Raw genomic sequence first — 27756 nt, forward strand, 5'->3', positions numbered from 1 at the left:
AGAGTAACGTAGACTGTAAGACTATCTATCACATTGCGAGAAACGTGAAATTTGTTTTTGCATTAGCTATTTAGAACCTTTAGACATCGGACGGCTTCAATAATAAGTATTTACTCTCGAGTACTGGCTGTCTGACAACATTCTCAGTTTCGATCAGGACGTCGAATAAGAACAGTGATGAACACCGTAGACATGTTTACAAAGCGCGTGGGCAGTTTCGCCGCGCAAGGCTATCCTATGCATCCGGGTGATCCAGTTAATTCTCCACCTTTCATTCCCGCGAACGGACTTAGAAACGGGATGGGGTTCGGTGGACCGGGTTCACCTATGGGTCTCGCTGGAATGTCACCGGCATCTTCGACTTCTGCATTTTCGTCGCCACCTCCACCACACATGGCAGTTCCGTCACCACAATCGTCAGCTGGGGGAAAATCAGAACCCCCAAAACGACTTCGCTACTGGCTAGTTGAAATGATTGAAAATGGACAGATTCCAGGATTAAGGTGGGAGGACGAAGGGAAAACAATTTTCCGAATACCTTGGAAACACGCGGGAAAAAACAACTGGAAAGAAGACGACTGTCGTATTTTTAAGGTAATTTGGTATTTTCTATGGTACTGTTCATACAAAATCATACAATGCCGGAAATTATAAAATATCCAAACATTTTTATCGGTTAGTATTTAATTAAATTGGTTTTTCATTATATACTTCAACTAATACTCACAATTAAAATTTATAATTTGAAAATAAAATAACCAGCAATAAAATAATCACGGTAATGAATTTTCGCACAGAAGGTAGGCAAAAAATTTACATGACTGGAGAATATATTTATAATAAATGATTCAAACGAAATGTAAGCAATATGTATGATTAACTAAGAGGTAAGAGGTTCAGTGATATAAAAATGTTCGTGTATTTTCGAATAAGGATGTGCATCGTAACCACAGTTGCCAAATGATTACTGAATACATAATTTTACGCGCAATGTTATATTGTTCTGTGTTCGTAGGGTAGTGTTTGCTTTTATCGATATATACCGACTTTGTTTGCAAATACTACATACATAGCATAGTTTGAAGCATGTCTCGTTGTAGAACACTGGTTATAAATAACATCAAATCGTGCAAATTGACATTCTGTGTGAAACTATTCGGGTTTCGATCGATTGATTTGTAAATTTTGTAATTTTCTCGATAGTTAGTGCACGGTTACCGTTTTAAATTTCCTGAACATTATGTGAGAAATCTGCGGTACTTCTTTATATCGGGCTGTGAAAAACTAATTTGTAAAACTCAAACTTGTTAATGATTCAAACTGCGAAGTTATCCGACATTTAATCCCCTGTTAATGGTACATATGGGACAACTATCACAAGCATTTAACTTCATTTATGGTGTTTGCTTTCTGATGTGAACGGCTTCCTCATACTTAGACCGGATGTGACATCAGATGACGTATCCACTTGCACGATCATGCTAACGTGGCAAAGCGTGGTGTATATTGGGCATGAGACTTTTCGGCAACGGTTTCGATCGAAACTATGTAGCCAAATGTTGGTAGTTTTGTATCATCAATATACCTTGAATTTGGAATAAATAAAACGCAATAAATTTGGTCATCAGTGTCTTTACTAAAATGTACATACTCTAATATAGGCCAATTAATAATTAAGTTTCTAAGCAATGAACTCACACAGGCTCATATTTCTGTCCCTGCTGTTGTGTTTTGATATTACATCTAGAGCACACCAACTACCAATATTGGTGGCGATTGTCCTGGTATACAATTAAACTGGAACATTTTTATTTGAAATTGTAAAATTGGCACTATTCAGTGGTGGGTTATATTCAATTATTTTGTAATTTTACAAGTCACAACTTGTGGACTGACCTTGCAGTTACAACAATCCGGCATAAATTCTTAACTGGCCATTAATCCGTTAATCCGACTAAAGGCTAAACTGAAACAAAATTTTTTGAATTTTGGAATATATTAGTTAGTTGCCAAAATTTTTGGAGAAAGTTGATTAGTAATTGTCAATGTCATTAGTCTAAATCTATGTTTATTTTCGATTACGACCATTTTCTCATTATACTAACAAACATACATAATTTAAACAATAGCATGTTATGAATTTACGCAAAGGTGATATACCCTACTCAAATCATAGCACATTGAAGAAAAAATATAAAACATTTATATTTGATTGAGTGTTATACTATAGATGAACGGCATATTGGATTATTAATTTTAGGATATGAAATTTCAAAGATTACATAGCCGGCGGATAGTCGTTTATAAACCAAAAGCGGAATTTTGTACTTAGGTTCTATCATTATCTATCTTCGGTATGAACGTTATAAATTTCGCAAATAACGCCTAAAGGCTGTTTTACGTTTTGACTTATAAATGACAACAGATAAATATCTATGATTAACGACGGTAGAACGCCAACTTTCGAACCGCACTTTGGTGCCATTTTGTTATGATATAAACCGAAAATATACTAATTTTATATATCGATTCGTTATAGCAGAATACAAATGATATTTGTGACGTACTGAAATAGACTCAACAATAATGTTCCCAAACAGAGAAATTCTTATATTGGTGGTTTGGTTTTAAATAATAAATCTGGTGTTTCAATGGCGTCATATTATATATAGCCTTGCAACTTGTGGGTGGTGTATCGAAAATGATCGACTTATCGATACATTTGTTAATTCTCTTCGACCACGTGGTTTCATACATCATAAGTTACTCATTAGCGACTAACGTTCTCGTTGACACGATTATGGGGTACGGCAGTTTGACTATCTTGAATGTACCTAAATACTATCCCATTGAAAGTAAATGAAATCATATTCACGTACGAAATCAGTTCATATTACATGAAATTACGATTTTATTTTGCTAAATGTATGTATGCATGCCGTCATCCCTGAGAATTTTCCCTATTGCAAACTTCTACAATGTATGTATGGTTAGGACGGATGTATGGATACTCTTGTCACTGTTTCTGCGGAAATGTGTTTGATTAATAACTTTATGTACTGAAACTTTCGTCGTCTATGTATACGTATGTTTAATTTACATAATGTGTGTATCTGTGATTGAATAAATATATTTATTTTTTGTTGTATATAGCCAACTAAGCGAGCAATGGAAGATACTAATTTTACTGTGTTTATCCAGTGAGCCTGTCAGGTGCTATAACGCCTACAGTAATACCAAAAAGACGTTGCACAAACTTTGCCACGAAATTGATGCGTCATTAATCTTTGGCACGCAATGGCGTAAGTGTAGCTTACAAGTTTCCAAACACATGAAAAATGGTTTCATGTTGCCGTTTCCTATATCTTCAATACAGAACCTAATTAAATTGATCACTCATTTCCCTGCTTTTACACAAGAAAAATACGGCAGCGTTTGTGTTGCATAAGTCGACCTCATTACATTGATGCGTGCGGTAATAGTCAATGAGAAATTACAGCAAATTTATTTTCCGACTGAAATATTAATCATAGCATACATGAATCTCTGCACTAACGGTAGAATGAGATGAAACCAATGAGACACATTTAAAAATGTGTAGCTTACGTTGGCTGTGTTATGTTGCTTTTTTGGTAAATATCAACTGTATGTATGCTATATGGCGGTAAAAATCAACCGTACGCAATTTATGAGAAAAAGTTAAGCGCACAATTTTACTGGGAAGGAAAGATACAATAAAAATGCGTAAACCATCAGTTTTACCATGAATCCAACCCTCACTAATCAATTGCCGGAAGTTTTATTAGTAAACCTAAAATAATATATCATCAAATCTAATTTATCTACAAGCTATACTTACCTCCAAATCTACCACTGGTTCCGTTTTTTTTATTCCATTAGAAATAAAGCAAAATTCAAAACATCATTTGAACAGATAAATGGATAATGATGCCAATGCGTATATATTGATCCAAAGTAATCATTTGCATTCATTCAATTATCAACTTATTCTATCTCCCTTCTGCTGTACTGATTCGTCAATTTTGAAATGTGATTCAATTTAGGTATAATTGTCAATGACGTACTCATATGTTAGACGTATCGTTGTTTTTTACCCACCAATTATTTGACTTTTTTATAATATATATATGACTTTAGATTTATTAGCCAATATATAGTGTATGCCTGTCATAAAAGAACAATCTCAACTAACAGAGATCTAATTAGACCCTAAGACACCCGGATTTCAGAAATTAGGGTTGAATCGGATAGATATTCGTTGAAGACTTAAAAAGTTCAAATAACTGAATTGAATAACTAACGTTCATTTACTTTGGCGGCACGCGACTATGTTTTTGAGTGAAAGAAAGATTTCGTTCACTTAAGTTGAACTCAGTCTCGAAGCTGACCCTAACACTAAGTAAAATCGTTATGACGAAATAGACAATAAGAAAAAGCAGAACCAATCTTTTGTTCACAAGTTTACCATAAAATAGCTTTTAAAGTAATATTTTCCTCCTTCGAAACTATACAAAATGAGGAAGTGAAATCACTATTTTGGAAAAAAAAATAACTGACAATGCAAAAAATTATTTGGTCGACAAGAGCTCCTTGTTTATGCAATACTTGCTGGTGAGTTTAGTTGTTTTGAGGATTGCCTTGCTGAAAATTGCTGTACATTGTTTTATTAACATTTTGAAAAATTTTGTTGTGCTTTACATTAAGAAGGTTTGTTTTTGTTATATTTGGTTTTATATTTTTTGATAGGTACTATTACTCAATGAATTTATGGGCAATTAATAGTGATAAAGTATTGTTAAATATTACAACAATGCAGGTCAATGCATATTTCTACAAACAGTAGTCATACAGAAACGCCAGATATTGTGTTTCATAATCATGATTTTTTTTATTCAAATGTTGTCACTTTTGTGTTTTTCGACTTATTTATAGGCATTATTGTTAAATCTGGAATAACTATGATATTTCGATTTGTGAATATACTTTGTTGGCGAAGATCGTTTACTGTTTGTGTACAAATTTTGCGTGTTTCTGTGAGAAACACTAAATGCCAAACAAAATTTTCTATTTTTTCATCTTCATGAATAATACTCAATTTGTACTATAAACAATTTCTACCACTTAGTTCCATTCATGTTATGCACAATGGGTCGCATATCAGCAAATTTACATAATTTGATATGCTGTTATAAAATTAGGCAAATTAGGCACTAAATCTGAAAACATTTTGCCTGCTGAAATGTGGAAATTGTTATCAACTATTCTTGTTATTCGAAGACACAGGCCAGGCTTTTATATAAAATGCTTCATTATCAAAATAGTACTCTTAGTTGATTTCAGTCTTCAAACTCATGTATGAGACAATGGTGCAAGTGTTGTGCACAAAACACATTTGCCGAAAGCGGCAACAGTAATTTGATGACTTGATGTGATATCGGCTTCCTTATTATGTATAGCGATTTTCGATCGTGTCAATGCGGGGCTATCGAAACCGTATATTATGTATAATAATATTCTTACTTCACCAAATATTTTTGATCATATCCAATTGTTGCTATTGAAACTAATTATACTGTATAATATACTTTTTCGATATCATTACCCAAATTCTGGAATGAAATTTAATACAGATTTGTTTATTGCGTTATCTTGGCGTTTCTCACAGGCGAAACAAATATTTGAATATCTTATGGAGCCATAGAATGGTGGTACAATAAACCAGCATTGCCCACATCATCCTAACTGACTATTTTCGTTATGGACGAGGTGATATTGGTGAATGAAATTGTGTGTATTCTTAAAGAGATTTTTATCTAAGTATATCGGCATTTAAACGAAACAAAGCTATGGCACGCATTTACTCCTTTTTCTCATTCATGGAAAATACTCAAATACAAATCGAAATTTCCTAAAAATTGAACAACCACCATATTTTGGTAACGTTTTCGTACCAATAAATTACAAAACTGGAATCATTCACTCACTGTATCGAAACCTTGATTCGATAGCTTCTTATAATTTCATTTCAATGACTTCCGTTCCGCTGACTGGCAGACCCGTACACAGTACACAGTGCCCACGTATTGTTTCTTCCAACAAAACCAGCGCGAAACTGCCTACAAAAAGGCTGAGAACAATGCAAGGATCTCGTGGGCTGGATCGTATTGCTATACTGTGATTCTTATATTCAATACACGTCCAAAACACGCTATTGAAAACCAACGAATCAGTTCCATTATGTACAAAATTGTGCATTAAAATTTTATCAACATATTTTCATTGAAAACATTTCAAAACTTTGCAAATACTTTTTGAATTACATTTCTATTGTAGGAATACAATGTTAAAATTCAGCATAAATCATTTTATTGTCAATTTCAATAGTCATCGTATGGATATTACAGTGTAGATCACAGTTTTCCCTCATACGGATGCTAGTTGAGTCAAAAGTCACACCATTGTATCTTTAAGAGCATTATGTCAACGATGCATATGGACTGTTTGTGTCATATCCGCTTATATATTTTTAGAAACTATTTTGAATCGGAGTATGGATTTTTTGTCCCATTGAACTCAAACCTCAATCGTAAATGAAGGGTTGTTGTGATTTGTAGTTTTTGTTGTTAAGTTAACAGCGTTGCACATATGTATATATATATATTGACTAGTTTAGGCATGATTTATTATGATAACATTTAATCATCTTGAGTCATCTACCGTCTTCAAACGATCGAAACTTGGTAGGAAATATCTAAGTTGGGCGTGCTATCGCCTGGTATCGTATAATCACTATTGTTGCGGTCTCGAAATACGTGTGTTGGGCGCGGGAATTGACAGAATGGCTCCATTCCGAGAAAGACTAGCTAAGCATTAAGTCTGGGTGTTACCATAAAAATGACTTCATATCAATTTGTGATAATATGTAAACTCTTAACTAAAATCGCTATCTATGTTCCTACTATCAAATTAAAACGCTACCAATATCGAACTCATAGGCGAGACAATTGGCTGCGATATGATTTTTTACACTTCAGTGGCAAATGAGAGATGTAAGCCGGAAAAGTATTTATGTTCAGATTGTAAAATTCTAACTATGACCTGAGATCAAAAATTCCAAGTTATACATTGGGAATTGAGAATGTATTTCACACTCATTCCACACACATTGATACACAGATTACGATATCGCAATATTCTATTCTATCACAACACTGCCTTCACAACTTCTATCACTAACTGATGGCAAAGTATTTGAGTGGGTGATCTATTCTATATGAAAGTTTTTTCTATTCTTGTAGGCTTGGGCAGAACACAGAGGAAAATACAAAGAAGGCGTGGACAAATTTGATCCAGCTACATGGAAAACTAGACTTCGATGTGCGTTGAACAAACTGCCTGATATCAAAGAGCTGAAGGAACGAAGCCAATTAGAAGGCACCGATCCTTTCAGAGTTTATAGGCTGCTACCAGAACCAGATAGAAGTATGTACAAAAGTTTCTGTGCTTTTGCGAATCTACATATTTTAGACACTTTATTGTGTCGATTTTAGTTTGATGTCTAACACTATGTAGTCGTTGAAAGAAAGTAAAACAGAGCGACATGTGTTACGACTGGAATTGTTATTCCTGGGTTTTCAACATCATTTTTCTCATACTTTGATATATGTTTCGGATTTGAATAAACTTCGGGCTTGTGTTTTTGAATTCAGATCAAAAAAAAGCATTCCGGTTTACCAGGCCTTCGCATATCATCAACTTTTACATTCTAAGTGTTTTGATTCCCTTGTATAGTTTCCATTGAATCATTATGAGTGGCAAAACTTTGAAAATTTATAGAGCACAGAAGTAGCATTTTCTGCTAAACAAATGTACCCTATAGGTGTTCACAAATTTTAACAGCGCTTTACGTTCTTCTTATATAATCTGACCGATTTGCGATCGGTTTGTGTAGCTTCGATTCACGCAATGTCAGAGCCATACAGCGTTCACTGGCCCGGCCGAAAATTAATACAGCTGAAAGAATGCAATGTTGCACAAGCCTGCTAATTTGAAAGTCGGGTGTAGGCTTTGTTCCTTACAAGTTTCCAAAATGAACACCACTGTACATTGTTGCTACTAATTGAACTACTTCACCTGGTTTCGGTTTTCATCTCGAATTCAAGCAATATATCGTCATTGACGTGTCTTTGATTATATATATAGTGTGTTGGGCATTTTACGCAAGAAACCTATTGTTAACTGAGGTTATAGCCACACAACAGTGTGTTTGTCATAAGTAGAACTAAAACAGCACTTTCCAGAAAGCAAAATTACAACTACATCGAAACCAGTTGGTATGATTCAGCCTTCATGAAGTCAGATAAATACAGTCACATAAGCATAATTTATTATCGCCACTGTCATCTGCGTAGCCTAAAATATTTTATCATAACTTGGTTGTTTCGGTAAGGGATGTGGTCCAAGCTGTACTGTATGTAGTCTTGTTGTTCAATAAGGCGAAGAAAATTGGCAAAAACGATGAGATAACCGCCATCGTTACAAAATAGTGCGTCGGTTGGCATTTTTTATGGATTTTAGGTGAGAAATTGTACCATATTTTAAAATCGCTGATTTATAAGTACATTTTTAGGATAATTATGGGATTTTTGCATTTCTTTCATATTTCCAGGTCAAGATTTTGAAATATATCCACGTAGTACCTGGGGCAGAGAAACATATTCTCCTATTGGACTCCAAGAGAGGCAACTGAGATATAGTGGTAAATACTGGAAGTTCCTATTATTTTGAACGTCGTGCTTTTAAAATAACCAACCCTTTTATTTGATATTTAGTTTTTGTTATGAGAATACCTTCATCAAAATTGTCGTGTAGGGGGAAACTATGGTTTTGCGAATGAATCATTCAGTTAGATATTTTCCAAGTATCGTTAAAACTGTTGGGAACACTTTTTTTGAATATGTTGAAATGCCCAAAGGCCATTATTTGATCTCATTCATTGTACGAAAGGACGAATGAAATTGCCGTTACCGAAAATAGTCTTTTTTTAATTTTAAGTCTTTAGTTTTTTACGAATGTTGGATCGAATTCCTTTAGGCTTTTCCACATTTATTTTGAGCGCGATATAATGGGATTATATAACTGAAATGATATTATAAGATTTATTATGGCGTCAAAATGTCGTCTTTTTCGGGAAAATTTAGTCGCAATTTTTGGGAAAAATAGCTATTTTTAGACACCATAAGTTCACAAAATAATAAGGTCGGCGCCGAGTGCTTTAATTATTAGATTTTCGCAGTTTAATCATACGGATTGATTTTCCTATATTATTTTCTACTATAAAGCTAGTTTTAGGCGACTACAGCACCGATTACAACAATCGTAAATGACAAAAGATTGCGTTCTTTCGAAAAATATAGTTCCCGATTGCGTAACGGCGAATGCTTGCTGCCTATGACCTTCTTTTGAGCGAATGTGTAACATCTAATGAAATTTTTCTCTTTCTTGCTCTATATATATTCACTTGTGTCTTTTCCATATCATGCCCTGATGCAGTTTTTCTGTATAGAAATTCGAAACGTCGGCAAATGACATCGTTTTGCTAACACCGGTTGTGCTTTATTTATTATCAACATCTAATGAAATTATGTTAATAAAACTGAACGAAAATGTTATTTGATTGATTCTGTCATTGTAGAAATTTTCTTGTTTCTGGCTGGTATTATTGGATTCTTTAGGCCTAAATTTTGTTTGATGAAAAAAAGTCGACGCAAAGTATAATCCGTATTAGGATTCACGGTTATGCCTCGGGTCTAACAATTATCTGATTATGGTAAACAAATGAAAAGTTTCAACCTACATATTCATAATATGATTTGTATGGTTATATAATCTGTACAAAACTTAACATTTAAATTAATCATTGACAAGTCTTCGTCTTCCGAAACCGCCGATTATGATTTTAAATCCTTTTTGTGTCCCAAGTAACACACCTGACATATTTTGAAGTATTATAGTTAAAATATAAAAATAAACAAGTTTTAAGAAATGTGAACCAAGAATTTGGTAATCTACGCCAGTTTATGCATATGGATTATGGCACACTATATGTAGCCAAACCCTGGTTTGTGAGATATAATAGTAATAATGTAATTTCCGTTAAAATTCTTTAAGGGCAGAATTTGTTGTCAAAATAGAATTTTTGGACCAAAATTTAGTTTTAATGAATCGGGATCGCGAAGATTTTTTTTATGGGATTTATTCTTATTCTCACGATTTCTTAAAAACAAATATTACGATTATTAACAATTTTGCACTGAGCCATGGGACTAAAAACAAATCTGCTAACTATTCTGGTATAAGTCATTTGAAATTACATACTAAATTAACATGCAATTGTTAATTATTCGAAAAATTTAAAGAATACGCATTTTATTAGATTTTATTTCTCTACAAATGGGTGTGTCAACTTATTTGTATTAAAATTTGCCGTACTCATCTCTAATCTCAAACAGCTAAATAAATTGTCTCAATTTTTTAGAGATTTACTGTTACTAATAATTTTTTTGGGTATTTTCAATCACCTTCAGTTAGAGGGTTTTCAGTCGAAAAAACACCAACCGCCGTATTTAAGATTGTATCTAAACCGTTTCCTTAAAATTATAGTAACTTCGGTGAATTATTATTTTAGTGGAGTTTTGATCGGTATTTGAGCGATAGTGAAAACAAGCTATCGACCACAAAAAATCGCCGCCGGCAATGTCGTGTCAATGTCAGAACACAAAAAGTCTTTGTGAAAGTTGGTAATAGGCACTGTTGATGGTGTACACAAACCAGTAAAATAAGACAGAAATATGTTCAATTCCGAAATAAATCAACTTAATGAGGTTCACGCGCACTTATCACAGAAATAAACGTATCCTCGAGGAAAATTTACAGTGGCTGTGGCGAATTTTTGGACGGTCGACATGTAATTTCAGTCGCTATCGAAAATCGTACAATGAACCGCATTCGCTCGTTAAAATTTCGCAACTTACTTCAATTTCACAGCAGCCGATGTAATAAGGCACGTGAACTTTTTTTAAATAGAAAGGTTTTTACTAGAATTCATTAATTTTCTTTTTAACTATAGGATTTTTTACTAAAACGTTTTTATTATTTTGGTCCTTTTTGACAAATAAAATATACGCCCTCTATTCTTGTTTTTTTGCCCAAAATCTGAATTTCACCATCTTCGGTGGATATTTGTTGGCTTATTTCTATAATCCAGTGGTTCTTAAAGTATGGGTCGCGACCCAAACATGGGTCGCGGAAGGTTTAAAAATGGGTCGCGACAAGGTCGTCAATGCAAGGGCAATATAAGAGGAGAAGGACGAATTTTCAGTTTTCCCAATGTTCCAATTTAGCTTCTAAACTCTGGTATTTAAAAATAATGAAATATAAAATTTCATTCACAGAAAGAACTGTCTTGAGCTCATTGTTACATCACAATTCTGATATGCCAGTCACGTGTATTATTTTTATGGTATCGGTAACCATGCACGTCGCTTGTCGTTGTGTTGACAGCATGGAATGTCGTCTTATTGGATTAAAATAACCAAAAATGGGTGTCTTTTTGGTAATGAAAATTGTAATAGACGACGCATTAAAAAAGCTCGCTTCTCGACATTGGATTATTCAATATCTAGAGAAAATGTGACTTCATCTCGAGGCACCATTTACCGCGAACAAAGCAGTGCGTGCACATTTGATGAGTAAAAAGTTGTATGTTGCGAGAGATACCGAAGGCCAGCTAGGATGTCGTGTTTGCGACGGACAGCGGACGCCTTTTCTGCTACAATTCGCGACAAGGCACTTGTGCGAGCGAGGATATTTGGCATTGACGGTTATCAAAACTAAACTCGCAATCGCTTCGATACCCGTGACAACTTGCGTATTGCGTTAAGTAAAATAGAGCTGTGTATTGAAGATATAATGAAAAAGGAAATTTCAGTTTTATCAATCTCACTGAGTCAATGGACTGTTTCTAATAAATAGTTGTCTGTATTTGAGTCAAACTATGCTAACATTAAAAACACATTTTGCGTTATTTAGGATTGGGTCGCGAGTATTCATAAAACTCAGATTTGGGTCGCGCTCGAAAAAGTTTAAGAACCACTGCTATAATCCATACACCTTCGTTGTAAATCTAATAAATGAACCATTTAAACTAAAAGATCAAGCCAAATCTATGACCCTTTTGGTGGTCTGCGACACTACCTGTTTTTTTTCGAGTAAATGACTTAAAATGGGTAATAAATCAAAAAATGTTTCGCACTCAATTCAAACTTGACCCGAAACATTATTAAACAGTCAATTTCCTAATGAAAAATATAGTCCAGTTTTTATCGTGTTGAAATCTTTTGTCTGATATCTTTATTTTAATTTCCGGCGCATGTGGGTTCACCATGCCAACACCCATACACCTAGGGTGTGACTGTCGCATTTGAGATTTTTTGCCTTTATTGGTTGTATAAGAAAATATTGCAGCTTGATTAAGATGCTTGTTCAAGTGAATTCTAGGTAACATAGGATCCGGAAATATGATGAAGTTACATAATGTTGAAATTTGAATATTATAAACTCCATCGAAACCTGATAATGACAACGTGTTTTGTTTACATACCACGCGTTCTACTTAAAATTCAAATAATTTATTCATCACGATTTTTTAATTTGCTAGATTTGAACTCGTTAACAAGACAACATCAATAATCTTACTGTAGTACGTGACACTATCTATAAGAAATCAAACAACCGGTCAGTGATCGATTCGCCAACTTCTCCTGGGCCCATTTACCTTAAACCTCGATCTATTGAGGTACATAGGATCTCAAAGAAATTAAATTTTTAATTAAATATATATATATTTAATATATATATATATAAATATAAGATAAATATATATATATATATTTAAATATATTCTTTAATTAAATTAATATGATATATGGCCTGTAAAATACGGGTTGTTTATTATATTAAAATTTCATGCAAAACTCAAAAATTCAGTGCATTTTTCGATGTTTTATTACTATATCAATTCCTTGAAATTTACTTAGATAGCTGATGATGCAATTTACCGGTTTCGTATTTTTAATGTATTTTCTGTCACGTTATTAGTATGAAAGGTTATGAACGAAATCATATTATAAGTGTAACTATTTTTTATTTTAAAATTGAAAAGTTTTGATGTGCTTATATAAGGTTATCGAAACAAATGTGTGAATACCATTCGACTCTGTATAAGAGAATTCGAATTTTGTGGACTTAATGATTAAGAAAACAAACTATGGTATGCTATTAGGAATAGTATCAAGAAGATGCACTTTTGGTTTTGAATTTGAAAAAATTTAGAAACAATACCCACAAATATTGGCAGGGTTTATTAAAATACATGCAATCAATATTAGTGTATTCAATCAAGTTGACTTCTGAAAAGCAAACTCGAAACAAAAATACAAAGCCGAACCCGAATGACACTAAAAAATTATTTATTTGAAGGGCTGCCTCCTGCTGTAGTATAATATCGAAATCTAAAATTACCCAATCAATTAAATAACATTTGTCATCTTTGACAGTGTCTGTACCTAGTATACAAAACGGATGACGTTGAGTGACGTTTTGAACAAAATTTTTTATTTCGGTTCAAAATTTAAACCTGACATAGGAATAATATTGTACTAGTTAAATGATAAATCAAATCGGTATATGCGCACAATAACGTCTACCGCCAAAAAATTCAAATTTACTTTCTTGTGTTTGTTCATAACCATACAACTTGCTTTTGGATATTAAACAGATATAGAAAATGTTTGCCAAGATGTATACATTCATGTTTGTGCTACTGATAAGACGCATCACAGGACAATGTTTATATATAACAAATGTTTAACAAATGCATTGTTTTGCTGACTGAACATATTTTACTCACCCAAACTTGCCTACCAGCTGTGTCATATTGTTCATATTTGTTATCTCGAAACAGAAGTAATGGGAGCCCAATATTATATCTGATCGTAGGTAGGAGGCGAGTCAAATTTGGGCCATATATTCATTGCAAACCCCAATTGCAACTGTAAAGAATTTCATGGTGAACTCGCATACTTACTATTTTCGCTTAAAATTGTAAAATTGATTTTTGTGAACTACGTAGTATCAATAAAATGTTATGCCATTTATTTTCAGAAGAAAGTGTATATGGTCCACCAAGACCGGCTTATCCAGAACAATATCAACGTCACGGTGATCCTGCCATGGAAACGATGACGTCACACCACAATCCGATTATGGTGCAACACCCAGGAATTATGTCAGTTGCAAATTATCAGAGAAGAGATGATACCATTGCTCCAAGCTCTGAATTTAGTAAGTAGAGGGTTAATAATCCAAAGGTTAATAATTCCTACAAGTTTGGATAATGCGAGACTATACATATGCCTCTCTATGTCTTAGTGCTGACTAACACGAATGCATTTCTGCAACGTTTCGTCTGACATCTTCTGGCAATGACACATGGTTATCCTCCTCGCTCTTCAAAAAACAGAACCCATGTTATTTGGAACATATTCTATAGAGGGAAGGAACGTAACGTTTGTGCACATCGTCCCCAATTAGTGAAACTTTTGTATACAATCATACACTAACAGAAATTCAAGTACTTTTCGTCTTTTTTTTTAAAGTAATTAAGCAATTTTTTGAGTCAGCCAAGTATTTCGAATGTAACAAGAAAACAGATGACATGGTCATGAATAATCAATCATCACAAATTCACATTGTTAGACTTGAGTTTTTAAAATTTGCTTTAGGGATTTTATATTAGCAGAATTTTTTCCCGGCCGAATGAACACCGGAACAGTGTAGTTTTCAAGTCAAGAAAACTTGGTAACCGCGATAGCAATGCTGTCAATCATAATCTTATTGGTTGACGTAATACGTACTTATGTATGAAAATTATATGAAATGAATTTAATCAATATATTTAATTACGCAATTAATAGATTTTCGACCAAATGTTATAATAATCAAATACCTGGACTTGATGTGATGACGTTATTATATCACGACACAGTTCGTTAAGTCATTATCAGACGATCGGCCTAATTATTGTTTAACAAGTCGATTATTTCATAATTTGTAATTGAAAATAAATAGCATATAACATGATTTTGTAGTACTGCGAAGAACGATTTTTGCAAGGCTTCGAACAGACAAGACTAAATTATTGTGATTTCGATTCACCTAGTAAAATATATTATTATTTGTTCGAGAATTATTTTAACTTTCTGTTTTTCTATTCTCTGTAGTAGATAGATATACTCCATACTTTTCGAACTCTCGACAAATTTCTTTTCTGTGATACATGTCACGGCGCTGGAATAAAATTTTTACTTCAATATTATTAGGATATGACAATATGCATATATGTGAATGCGGCACATGATTGTAAAAACAGCTAAATTTCCGATCAGTCATACATCAGTCATTTTGGGAACGAAGTCTACATATGGATCGTTTTGTTATTATGCTGTTCTTGTAATTTTGATTGTTATTTTCCTTCTTATTGTTATGAAAAAATCGCTTTTCTCATTAACTACTGGACCAATTACTTCTAGTGGTTACTTTGCAGTGGTTAAAGATTGTATTTTTCGCTAGATCATCCATTTTGAAAATTTCTGTGGGCCCTATGAGATTCGTTTTTTGTGTGCTATGACGTCATCAAAAATTTCGCAATTTGTGGCGTTTCCGCGTTCTCGTTGGTCGTGAAGATTGCCGTATCGGGAGTATACGGTGACAGATTGCATACTCGTACTCAAGTACTACTTCGATTCGGCCTCCGTGTCCATATATTTGAACATCGCGCTCTTCAGTTATATCTCTATCTTAAAGTTAATTTTAACTGATTGGATTGATATTTTGATATATCACTTTTTCAATGCCCACGAGTCATTTTGTTTACATCACCGAATCGTCCATACTTCAAAGTGATTGTCTGGATCTCGATATCTGAATAGTGTAATATTCTAGAATCTGGATTATAGAAATTGGTACTGGAGTCAATTTTAGTTTGGTTATCCTAAATGAATACGTTTTATAGTAAAATAGTGAATATTTTCGCTGATTATCATTGCTAACTTTTAAACAATTATACAATTTAAAAGTCCTGCTACACACTAACACAAATGTATTTTGCAATGTTTCGTCTGACCAAAATTAGACTTCCCCAGTCAAGCAGTTTACAACATTTATCAAATTAACAGCTTTTACAGATCCTGAAAACCCTTGTCAACAATTTTGTTTAATTCAAGCACAACGCATAACATCATTCCCGTTTTTTATTTACAAAAAATAAATTTTTCCAAAGTTCTTTAGGCATATAGATATGATATTTTCCTATTCGCAATATTTTTTTATCAAATAAAATTTAAAATCAGGTATTTTTGTACTGTTCTACTTGTGACCTGTGTATATATTTTTGTTCGCCTAAACTTAAACAGGCGTTGAATCATCGAATTTATTATCAAAAACATAATGAAGTTTTTTTACACGAATCAAGTGTAAAAAATTCCGTCGCCGTTCGCAGTATCGTGTATATTATATCAATAATTATAGGCATCACGCCATATTATTATCCACGTTTTTCGATTTAATTTTCGTAAGCTATTTGGGAAGTGGTATACAAACGTTTATCAGTCGTCAGTTATGTATCTTATTTGGCCCTAACTTAATGAAGGTAATACAAAATAAGATTTTAGAATTCAATTCCCTCTGGACAAAATTGTAATTTTCCGTTCTCAATGATGTATGAAATTCCGTAAAATAAATGAGAAATTTGTGGTATATGAATTCCCGATCATGAAATATTCGCTGGATATATATAGTATAAGGCTTTATTATACAATTTCAATGATATTTACATAAATCTGTTCTGTTATACGCATATTCCCAAAATATATTTTTTTGTTTCGATTATGAAAATGAGGTCTGAACTAACATGTTTGCAGAAAAGATGTATAGACACCCTAAAATGTTTTAGGCAATAAAGCTTGTAGAGAAACACCTTTTTAATTAAATACATACTAATTAAAAACTAAACAATCGCGTTGTCTAGTTCTTACGCCGGAGGCTGTGATAATTATCAGTGAAATTCAAATAAAAGTGAATCAGTGTCATGACTATGCTATTAGTTTACAACAGAATCGAAAATCCCAGAAAAACACTTTGTACCGAATCGAAAATGACCAAAATAACGTAATAAATATTATCCAAAAACGTGAAGTGCAAGTTTTCGCAATATGCGTCACAATTCCAACGTATAAACAAGCCTAAAATGTAGTGTTTCAGTGAAGTTATATGCGACGATAACAAAATGATACCTTAAATGGGCTGGTTGGGAAAATAAAACGTAAATTTAGTGCTATTTTCTAGTAATGACGATCCCAATACAAAATATTGTTACTTCTCAACCAAATTTCTATACTTTTTGAAGATAGCTATTCTACAGGGTGTCCAAAAAAATTCACCCGAATTTATTTTAATAACTGTTAAAAAATTTTTTTTTTTTTTTAATAATAGTTCTTATTGTGCTTGTAGTTCTCGTTTATCATAGAGCAAAATTTATTTAAACTTACAATTGATTTACTCTGAAATTGGGCGAAATTTTTTGAACACCCTTTATAGTATATTTCAAAGTTTTTATTAGCAAATGTTGCACTTTTATTTGGTTTTTGGCTTATCGCTGAGACTATTTAAATGTTTTAATATTCATATCAGTACAGTTTCTATAGTCATTTGATATATATATATACTAAATGTCATAAATGACAAATTCATAAATTTTTTTTCAAATATCTGAATATTTTTCGTTTCGTTAGTTTATGAAAATTTATGAATGAATTTATAGCATTGTATATTAAAAATGCCTAAATTTGAATCGCTGTAAAATAAAAAAAAAGGGTTATTTTAGAATTCAATGGTAGTGTATGGCTCATTTTTTTACTCTTTTTTACTCTTTTTTTAAATAATTTTATTTTTATTTTAACAGGCCGAATGAGAGTGAAGGACAATTCTCATTTTCCAGGAACATACGAAAGATCTAAGGTATATCATTTATGTTGTAACTGCAGAATAATAAACGTTGTTCCACCTACAATTAATAGGATAATTTCGATTGACAGTGTTGTCTGTGGGAAATATGACAGTTGATTGATTATTTTGGTCTCATATGCAGACAGACAGTCCGATTCATATATAGGCTACATCGGTTCCAATCAACCTGATTTAAATAGAATATTTTACCGATATAATCTATATTCTTTATGATAAATTTTATTTTTGTCTGGTTGTTATTCAGGTTGCTTTTGAATCCATCATTCAATCACATAATAAAAGCGGTATGTTCGTAAAGACCAGTTAAACTAAATAGTATATGCCCCACATTAGACTATATGGACAACGTGGAAAGGCACTGCAAACTACCTGTAAAGGAAAAAGTGAATCGAATTGTCGGTGTCATGTTCGGCCTATTCGACACTTCCCGTTGAACAACGCTATTAAAATGGTTCTGACTCTGTTTTGCAAACCAAATCAATGTAATCGCAGAGGGCAATTACTTTTCTGAGTGGGCCGGTTACACAGAATAGACTTGGTAACTGGGCCGGGGACTCGAAACTCAATAAGAAAAACTATGAGTGCAACAACCGGGCTAACGTTTACATAATAATAAGAAGCGCGATGTAACTATCGTGGTCATTATCTCGTTATTTTCATCGATATTTTCCAAGTAAATTTATATCCATAAAAACTATAGTCGTTATTTCAGCAGAGACAAGTGGGCCGGATGAACACTTCAACGGGCCGGATCCGGCCCGCGGGCCGTAAGTTGCCCACCCATGGTGTAATGCATTCGCCCGCAACTCCAAATAAATCAAATTTTCGTCAGATTGCAGTTTTCGGTATTTGGTGTAACATGAAACTGGATGTGCTTACAGTCATAACACATAATGAGTGGTGTTTCTATGTTAATTGCATCACCCAATGTAACATTTTGAATGCTTCCATTTGTAAATTTCATTTACATACTCTTAGCTTAGTTTACCTTAGTGTTGTCAGCGTAATTTAATATGCGTATCAAATTTATCCGCTTATTTGCATATGTAAAAATACCACTTTTTATGAAAATGTACCGAAAATGCAATGAAAACTAGGGAATCCCTTAAGTATATTTGTGATTTTATTCTCAAATTTCAGCAAATGGCCAAAATAAACGATACGTGACTATGCTTTTCCTAACCACAATGAAACCATAATTTACATATCTGGTATCTTTTTTTTTTCATTGACGACTCAAAAATCCATTTTCGACCTTATTTTTCATCCAAGTAATTTTTATTTGTTTGTTGCAGATGACGGTTATTCCTCCACCCGAAGACGATCAAGAATATGAGTTCCAGGATCACAGCATAAGACCACGACTCTCCAATCCACATGACCAACCTCCACCTGAACAGCATAATATGCATGGACATAGACACAACGAGGTAATCGAAGGACATAATACTCATTTAATACACATTATTACAGATTGTACTCGAAACAACATGTGTATCACAGAAGTTAGGTTACGTCGTGAATAAATATCTACTGGTCTCTGAGCATGGCTTGTACATACTATTGTTTAAACATTTGTGGTATCGGTTACCTTCACCGATAGGCAAGATTTTCGTTTGCATTTACATACCCGGAAACATTTGAACAGGGGTGGCTAACCTTTTACAATGTATGGGTCAAAAAATAATATTTTTATTATGCAAAATAAGACATAGATATTTGAACAATGGCTGCTGCGTGAACAAGAAATATGCTGTTGCATCTTTTTCGTATTTTATTTCTGCCCTTATATCGAACGTTTTTTTTTGTACTCGGATTTACGAAATTCACGCGGCCAAACACAAATTTACATGTATTTACAGAAAAATGTTACTTTTATAATGTTACAGCAAATCTTTTCGTGGTTACAAAGGCAATTTCGCTTTAAAGAGTGTGTTTTTCGACCGACTTTCAATCGCATTAAAGTTACTACCATCTAAATCCATTGTCATTTTGTGGTAATACACTAATAAAATTATATTTTTTTTCACTAGGTGCACCGCACTTCAAGCGATCAAAGACAACAACAACATGGAAACAGAGGATTGCCAATAGATACAAGTCCAGCTCTTATAAACCCAGTGTCTTCTCCAGTCGGGAGTGAATCTGGACAAAGAATTGAACCGACGCCCCCTCAGGAACCAATCAGCTTTCAGCCTCCTTCTCAGATGATTTCTACGCCCGATGCAACCCCAGGTAAATCATTAACTTGTGAAAATGATAGAAAGTATCGCTCACCGGAGAATGATAGATACCATAAGTTGGTGAACTGTTATCGTAATGCATTTCACCGAAAGTTGCCATATATTTAAATAGTGTCACTTACGATACAAAACACTAATAAATGGGGTTGCGGGTAGTCAAATTATGTTACTGGTGAATGTTTTCTTGACATGATACATAACCACTTTAACCAGCAACCAAAAGTAAACTTGATTATCAACTAAACATATATAGAACGCCCGGTGACCCTACATTTGAATCCACGTACATTTGAACCCATGTGTATATCCGCGGGTTCAATCTATATGCGGGGGCTAAAACCCATGGGTCAGGGTTAGTATGGTTCAAATATCCGTAAAACAAAAAAAAAAATTCCATAAGTGCTATAGTATGCAGGTACAAATGTCATGGGTTCAAATGTACGTGTGTTCAAATGTAATGGAACCAGAACGCCCACATATGTTTCAATTTGGTAACATTTTATCCTACATGGGGAAATCCAGGCATAGCAAACAAGGACTAGATCAAACATTTTTTAACATTCAAATCCCCAAGGGACGTGATTGTTACCTGCTATTTACTGATTGTTTTATAACGCTTCAGCCCATAACAGTCTATACAACAATAGTGTAAAATTAACATTGTACAGGGTGATCAAAAAATCGAATCCAGGTCATGTGAAACATATTCCAGAGAGAACATAACTTTTGTGCAAAATGTCCTTCATTACTGAAACTTTTGGTACAATCATACACAAACATAAGTTCAAGTGTTAAATAAATCTTCTTTAATTTCGTGGATATAATTAAAAATGCTTTAAAAATACGTTCTGTTTTATATAAATCATTTTTAATCTTTTTTTTATTTTAATTTTTTTGTAGACGGATTTAGAACAGACAGTAATTAATTTTATAATATTCTTACTTTTTAGCGGCGTACGAGTTTGACGTTGACGTCAGATACCGCGGCGTAACAGTTATGACTCAGCATGTTTCAAACCACCGTGGATGTCGAATTCATTATGGAAGCTCAGGATTGCAACATATTGCCACCGTGGCACACGAGTTGCCAAGTCACGTATTTGGACCGCAGGATTTACAGCAGGTTAATATAATACTTTCCATGCTATTGGACACGACGTGGACCTTTGGATCATTTTGTTATTATGCTGTTGTTGTTGTTCATTTTGTTGTTCATTTTTTGTATTTTTCTTCTTCATGTTGTGAAAAAAATCGCTCTTTCTTATTAACTACAGTACCAATTGCTTTGAAATTTTCAGTGGTAAAGACTGTATTTTTTGCTACCAGGCTATTTATTTTAAAAATTTCCTTGGGCTTTACAAAATTCGTTTTTTTTAGTGTGTGTGCGATGACGTCATCCAAATTAAAAATTGCTCGCCTTGTGGCAGTTCCGCGTTCATTTCTCTCTTGTGTTTTTTACATATTATGTTAATGGAAATCATAGTCGGGAGGAGTTAGATAATTGTTAAGTTTACACCCCCCCACTCCAAAGAATCTGAAGGTATCTGTTATTCTAGGCAGCCACGCACAAGTTGTTTGTGCAGAAGTACCTGTGCTTATATTTAAACCCGAATCGAGAAGGCAGCCATGTAGAGTCCTGCTTTACAATGAGTTAAAGCTTAAGCTAGTTTACTCATTCCACTCGTGAGTTCGGGTTCTAGAATAAAAATAATTCATAAAGTTATACCTCCCTTTTTATCAATGTCGAAAGTGAGAAATTTAACTTGACTTACGTACCTGATTCTGGTGTATATGGTATGACTGAATGCACAGATTTATAACTTAAAGTGATGCAATTTTTCGGGTCTTCCAGAATAGCATAATTAATAATTCACTAAAAACGGAACGCAGTTCTAATAGGCTTCTTACTGCGTGTAAGGTGTAGTCGTTAGTTGTAATCATTTGATTTTGTGTACTTGGTAAATGTATAAATATGAGCAGTAGGACAATGGAAGTAAGGCCATGCGACTATAGTGAAACACGGTACAGATGAGAACGCCCAAATCAATTTTAACTTTTTTACCAGTCACTAGTAATTTCCAATCTATGTTTTTATTTTATCAGATTGAACTATGTGAGGTGGAGCCATGGGCTACATTTGAAAAACAGGTGAATTTGACAAAACATTTGCTGAAGAACGTACAACGTGGATTGATATTGAGCTTTCAGAGAGATGGAACCATAGTTGCTAAACGTCTATGTCAAAGCAGGGTATGTGTTTCGCTAATATTTCGTCCGAAATTATGCTGATTTTTTTTCAATTGTTAGCATCACCAATTTGTGACGTATGGGAACATTTTAATATTCCACACTTGTCCGCCGATGTTTTTAGTAGTCTCCGTGCTCAGTTACCGGTACCCCTGTGCGATCTTCGTGTTCACGTAAATGTTCATGTAAACATTGCACTCTTGCTTCATTTCTGATCATGAGGAAGTGATGCTCAATGTTTCACTTTTCAAATGACACAAATCTGATAGTTTTCATAATAGAACTTCATTTTCTACATTTATTTTATGACGCAGTTTGTCCTTATATTTTTTATGATCCGTTTACTCCTTAGGTCTCGATCACTCTTTTTTATTTTCATTTTATGCTTTTTGCTTTTGTTGCTGAAAATCTTAATTGTAACATACATACTTTAATAGAAATATACGTTTAAAATACGTTTTAGAGGTCATATCGTTTAAAATACCATAAGTTAAGTCGAAACAGAGCATAACATCCGGAATTCTGATTTATGTTGATTACCTTCCATTTCCATTAAAAATAAAACGCAAATTAGGAAAAGAAATGCAAAACTCATTATGCTATTAACGTCACGTCATTTGGCGTCACGTAATAAAACAGTTAGCAGTTTTTACGTTTTTTTACGTTTCTTACTCCCTTTTACCATTGTGATTTTAAGAATTAATGACATTTGCATATTCAAATTTACAGGTTTTCTATCTATGTCCAGAATCGAAAAGTAACGAACCAGAGAAATTAGAACGTAATAATCCAACAAAAGTGTTTGATTACAAAAATTTCTTTTATCACATGAGAAGATTTGCAGCTGATCAGTGCAAGTATGACGGAGCAAACAAATCTCCATCGGTAAGAATATTAACATTTATTGATCAGGGAGTGTAAATTTATGCATCATTTTGATAATTTATTCTTGTCATTGGACACGAAATGGACGCATGGATCGTTTTGTTAAATTGTTGTTGTTTTGTTGGTATTCCTCTTGTTATAATTGTTGTGAAAAAAAACGCTTTTATTTTTACCTGCCGGACCAATTGCTTTGAGATTTTATTTTCCGTGGTTAAATATTGTTGTCGCAAGAAAGTTATCAAAATTAGAAATTGCGCACCGCGTGGCGGTTCAACGATCGCATTTCAGCGATTTGGGGGTCAACGAAGTTGGTAGTTTCTGCATAAAGGAAGACTACCTGTACTGTAAAATATTTAATACTAGTTCGTTCTGGCCTTCGTATCCATATATTTGAGCATCGCTCTCTTGCTTTCAATGTTTACTTGTTTGTTGTTGGGAGAAATATTGTCTTCGTCTTAAGCTATTCTATCAATTTTTTTTTCAAATTTCTAGTAATCAAAGATGGAGGTTTTTATCACCGGCCAATAATTTGGCACGGAGTGTATTTTGCTAAATTCTTGTTGTGGTTGTCAAAAAATCGCCTTTCATGCAACTGGTGGACCAAGAGATTTCCAACGTCTTACGTATAGTTGAAGTTGGAAGAAGTCCCTATAAAGCTACTATTTTTTTATTATTTTTTTAAAATTTTCTAACTCTGAGTTTCCAGATATTTGATCCCATTTCTGCTGTTTTATTTTTTTATAAGTCACGTACACTCTTTCCTTCATGTCACATGCGGTAAAATTCATTAACCAACCGTTGACTGAATATTTGTTGACATTGCGGTAGTATTCGTTCATATATGATCACAAATTTTCGTTTTCGAATAAACTGTTCTTCCCCTGAACAGTAATCGGTATCGGCCAAACATGAAATGAATATACTTTTTTTTTAATAATATAGTAGCCGAGCATGCTCTTTGATGGATACCGCCGGTGGAGTGCGACCCATTCATGGCGCATACTTAACCACAAACTATTTAAAACTGGAATAATTATGTTTTTTTTTTTGTAGTACGAAATCAAGATATCATTTGGACAAACTTGGTCGATGAAAAATCCCTTGGAAAGGAATCTCATCTCGCTTGTTATTATTCCAAGCGCCGCTCACTTTATACTGAATAAGGTAATACTTTGAACAATGCATGAAATTTTTTTTAAAGATGTGCATATCGGTGCAATTTCATTTGGCCGTGATAGCTATTTTTAGCATTTATTAATAAAAGTAAAATTTCACGGCTCTCCACAATGTGCTTGTATAGTTTAGGGTTTTCACAATTTGAATGAGACAATTGCCACAGATAGTAAAAAAATCACGGTCAATTTACTTTAAATTAGTAGTCATTACGAATGTTGCCTGGTGAATTCTTTGCTCGCGAACCTCAGATAATCTGCTCGTGCCCCTAAGAGGGCCGACGACCGTGCTTGAGAAACCCTATTTTCGAAGTATCAGAGACGACTCTTCTGAATTTCCATTCAGTGCTCGCTCTATCTAATTTTTCCTAATATAAACATTTAAAATGGAATTATTATTGTTTCGTTCGTAGGTTCGTGAGAGAAACAATGCTTTAATAAGTATCAACAACAGTATCCTGACATCAGGACCCAGTAGTGATGACCGCCTTGCCGAGAGAGTAACACGTGACTCAGAAGAATATGTTGATGAACTCATCAGCACTCTCATGCGCCAGGAAGATGGTGTCGGTCTCCAACTTGATGACGTAGTTAAGAGACCAGAAGATGAATATAAGCCGCCTGGTTACTACCAACAAGATGTCGAAATGGAAGTGTCTGCTTTTGAATTGTGATAGGCGTTCGTTTCAATGATTATGACGTCATATGGGCATGTGACCACCCAGCGAGTGCTCAAGGATTTATGGAATCTGTTAGAGGAGATCGATTGTTGTAGCCATACTTTTGTTACTGATAGATTTGATTTCAGCATACACCATCGTCGCACTTCTAAAATCGCCATGATTTGAGTGAACTGGTATTGGTGTATTACATTATATATATTTTATAATATATAGGCTGGGTTGTGACGCATTGATTTAGTTAATTTCCATAGTGGTCGAGTAAGAAAAATATAACCGGGTCACATCAATTCTCTTTACAATATTTTGTTTATATAATAACTTTAATTATAATTGAATTTTCAACTTACTTTGTCTGTGAGTAATTGCGAAACAAAGCATTTTGCCGTTTCGACCGAGGCTATTTATATTCACATTCCTTGGCCTGTTGCTTATTATGTGGCAGTGTCAGAACTGCAAGCGTATACGTTTTTGTGCGTTTTATCGCAGGTTTTTTTTTGTTTTAATTTCAAATTGTATTGGTCTCATTATAAACTTTAGTGGGTTTTCTTCTGCGCTTTATTAATCACAATAATATTTTTCATCGCTTTCGCCCCACTCCTTTTATATTATGTTAGAAATGTTATTATACCAACTTCTTTACTCTATATGAAGCGTGCCATATATCTTTATATACATTAAAAATAAAACGTACAATATCTTTTTGTATGTTCCAAAATGCTTTATCAACATATGAAATTTTTTAATTCATACTTGGCAAGTCTATTTACTACAAAATTGGTTGTCATACCAGGATGAGGCTGCCATAGTGGTGCCCATAGTGGTATTACTATTTCATCTTTTATTTTATGTCATATCTTTTCAACTGGTAATCATACTAGCCACACAGTGTACATAATATTTCATCTCTATGACGATGTGATGGTATTTGATTGGTAGGAAAAGATTAATATTATTGAATCCTCTCCTATAGATAGACCAATACGGAATTCAGGTCTTATTTGATATTCTAAATTAGGTTTTACCCATACGTCTAATGTTTGTGGACATTTTCAATTTACAAAAAAACTTTTATGGGACTTTATCCTTACAGATCTTGTGGATTGGCTTATGTTATAGTAGTGCTCATTTCATACATGTTGCAAGACGAGGTTCCTGTATATAAATAACCATTGTCAATTCAAAAGTTTCAACCCTAATAGACGATCTCCCCACATACGCTGCGCTTTGGTTCCATATTTTTTATGGTTTGAACCCAGCTGGACTGACTTGTTTACAACTCTGATTTATTTTTCTTGTTTGACGATTACTATATTTAAATTGGATGTTCAACGAATTTTAAATATATCAAATGCTTAATGTAACATGCCATGTGTGTTTAGTGACTCGTTCTCAAGACAAATACAAATATTTCAAAAAGTCTGTGATGATACCAAATCTAGTTATTATTGTTTCATGAAATGACATTTTTCAATTATTCTTTGAATTGAATTAGTGAGCTACAGACCTTTCTGATTAAACGAAAGTTGCTTTCGTCTGGCAAAGCCAACACGACCAGTCTTGGCTGACTTCAATTAATGTTCCAAATTTGAGAATATTCGATCAAAAAAATATTTCGGTTTTTTTATATACCGGCGAATACAAGCGTTATGTAGCTACCCTAAAAACTATTTCCATGGTGTCAAATGGCATCGCAGTGCAGCCCCGCGGGGAGTTTGTGCGTATGGTGATTAGCCACCATATATATGAATATTTTGTTATTTCTGATTTTTGCCATTAGATTCATTCGCATTTTTTCGCAATTTTTCTTTTTTTAGAAAAAAATAATTTGTTAATTTTTATCGTAATTTTTGAAAAAAAAGCCATTATCTGTAAATAATACATAACAATAACCAAAAATGCATGTAATTCGTTCCATTTCGTGCAAACATAAAATTGCTCATTTTTAATTGCATTTCGAAATAGATTTTTTCTATTCTTTTTTGAAGCCGAAACGTTGAGTTTGCGTGTTGAAATTATATTAATAAAGCATCCGGTATAAGGTTATTTGTTCAACACCTCGAGTCTGTGATGATTGAATTAGGGAATTGTGTTAAGTAACAGGAGTGTAAGTCAGTTTGATCTAATACTGTTTCGTAAGACAGATTTAGATATAGCTTCAAGTCCGGTCGAGTTCGCATTTCAGCAGACAACATTTTTCTTAAATCATCAATGTACCGTCTGCTAAAGTCGTTAAATTTTGTTTTGGTTGATCCAATAGCTATATTTTAATTTAATTCGAATATGTTCTGTCAGCAGCGTAATTTTCTGTAACTGGAGGTCATCAAGGCATGTCAATTTGGTTTAATCATTCTTTCTAAAATA

The 27756-nt window shown here is 33.6% G+C and overlaps 1 protein-coding gene across 3 annotated transcripts; it reads left to right on the forward strand.

Moving 5' to 3' along the window:
- On the forward strand, positions 1-27447 carry LOC120347510 (interferon regulatory factor 4-like). 3 transcript variants are annotated; one of them, XM_039417528.2, is made up of 12 exons: positions 1-594; positions 7320-7503; positions 8690-8779; positions 14248-14424; positions 18101-18156; positions 19461-19595; positions 20199-20400; positions 21359-21531; positions 22512-22658; positions 23385-23540; positions 24594-24704; positions 25126-27447. In XM_039417528.2, exons 1-12 carry the CDS (start codon positions 178-180, stop codon positions 25384-25386), a joined length of 2109 nt encoding a protein of 702 aa, XP_039273462.1. In that variant the 5' UTR covers positions 1-177; the 3' UTR covers positions 25387-27447. The 3 variants fall into 3 exon arrangements, with proteins under 3 accessions (XP_039273462.1, XP_039273461.1, XP_077973734.1); XM_039417527.2 differs by having other exon boundaries at positions 4-594; positions 14245-14424; XM_078117608.1 differs by lacking the exon at positions 1-594 and adding an exon at positions 4515-4632 and having other exon boundaries at positions 14245-14424.
- Positions 27448-27756: the final 309 nt, after the last annotated feature.

Source organism: Styela clava, chromosome 11, assembly GCF_964204865.1.
Source record: "Styela clava chromosome 11, kaStyClav1.hap1.2, whole genome shotgun sequence".
Classification (NCBI taxonomy): Eukaryota; Metazoa; Chordata; class Ascidiacea; order Stolidobranchia; family Styelidae; genus Styela; species Styela clava.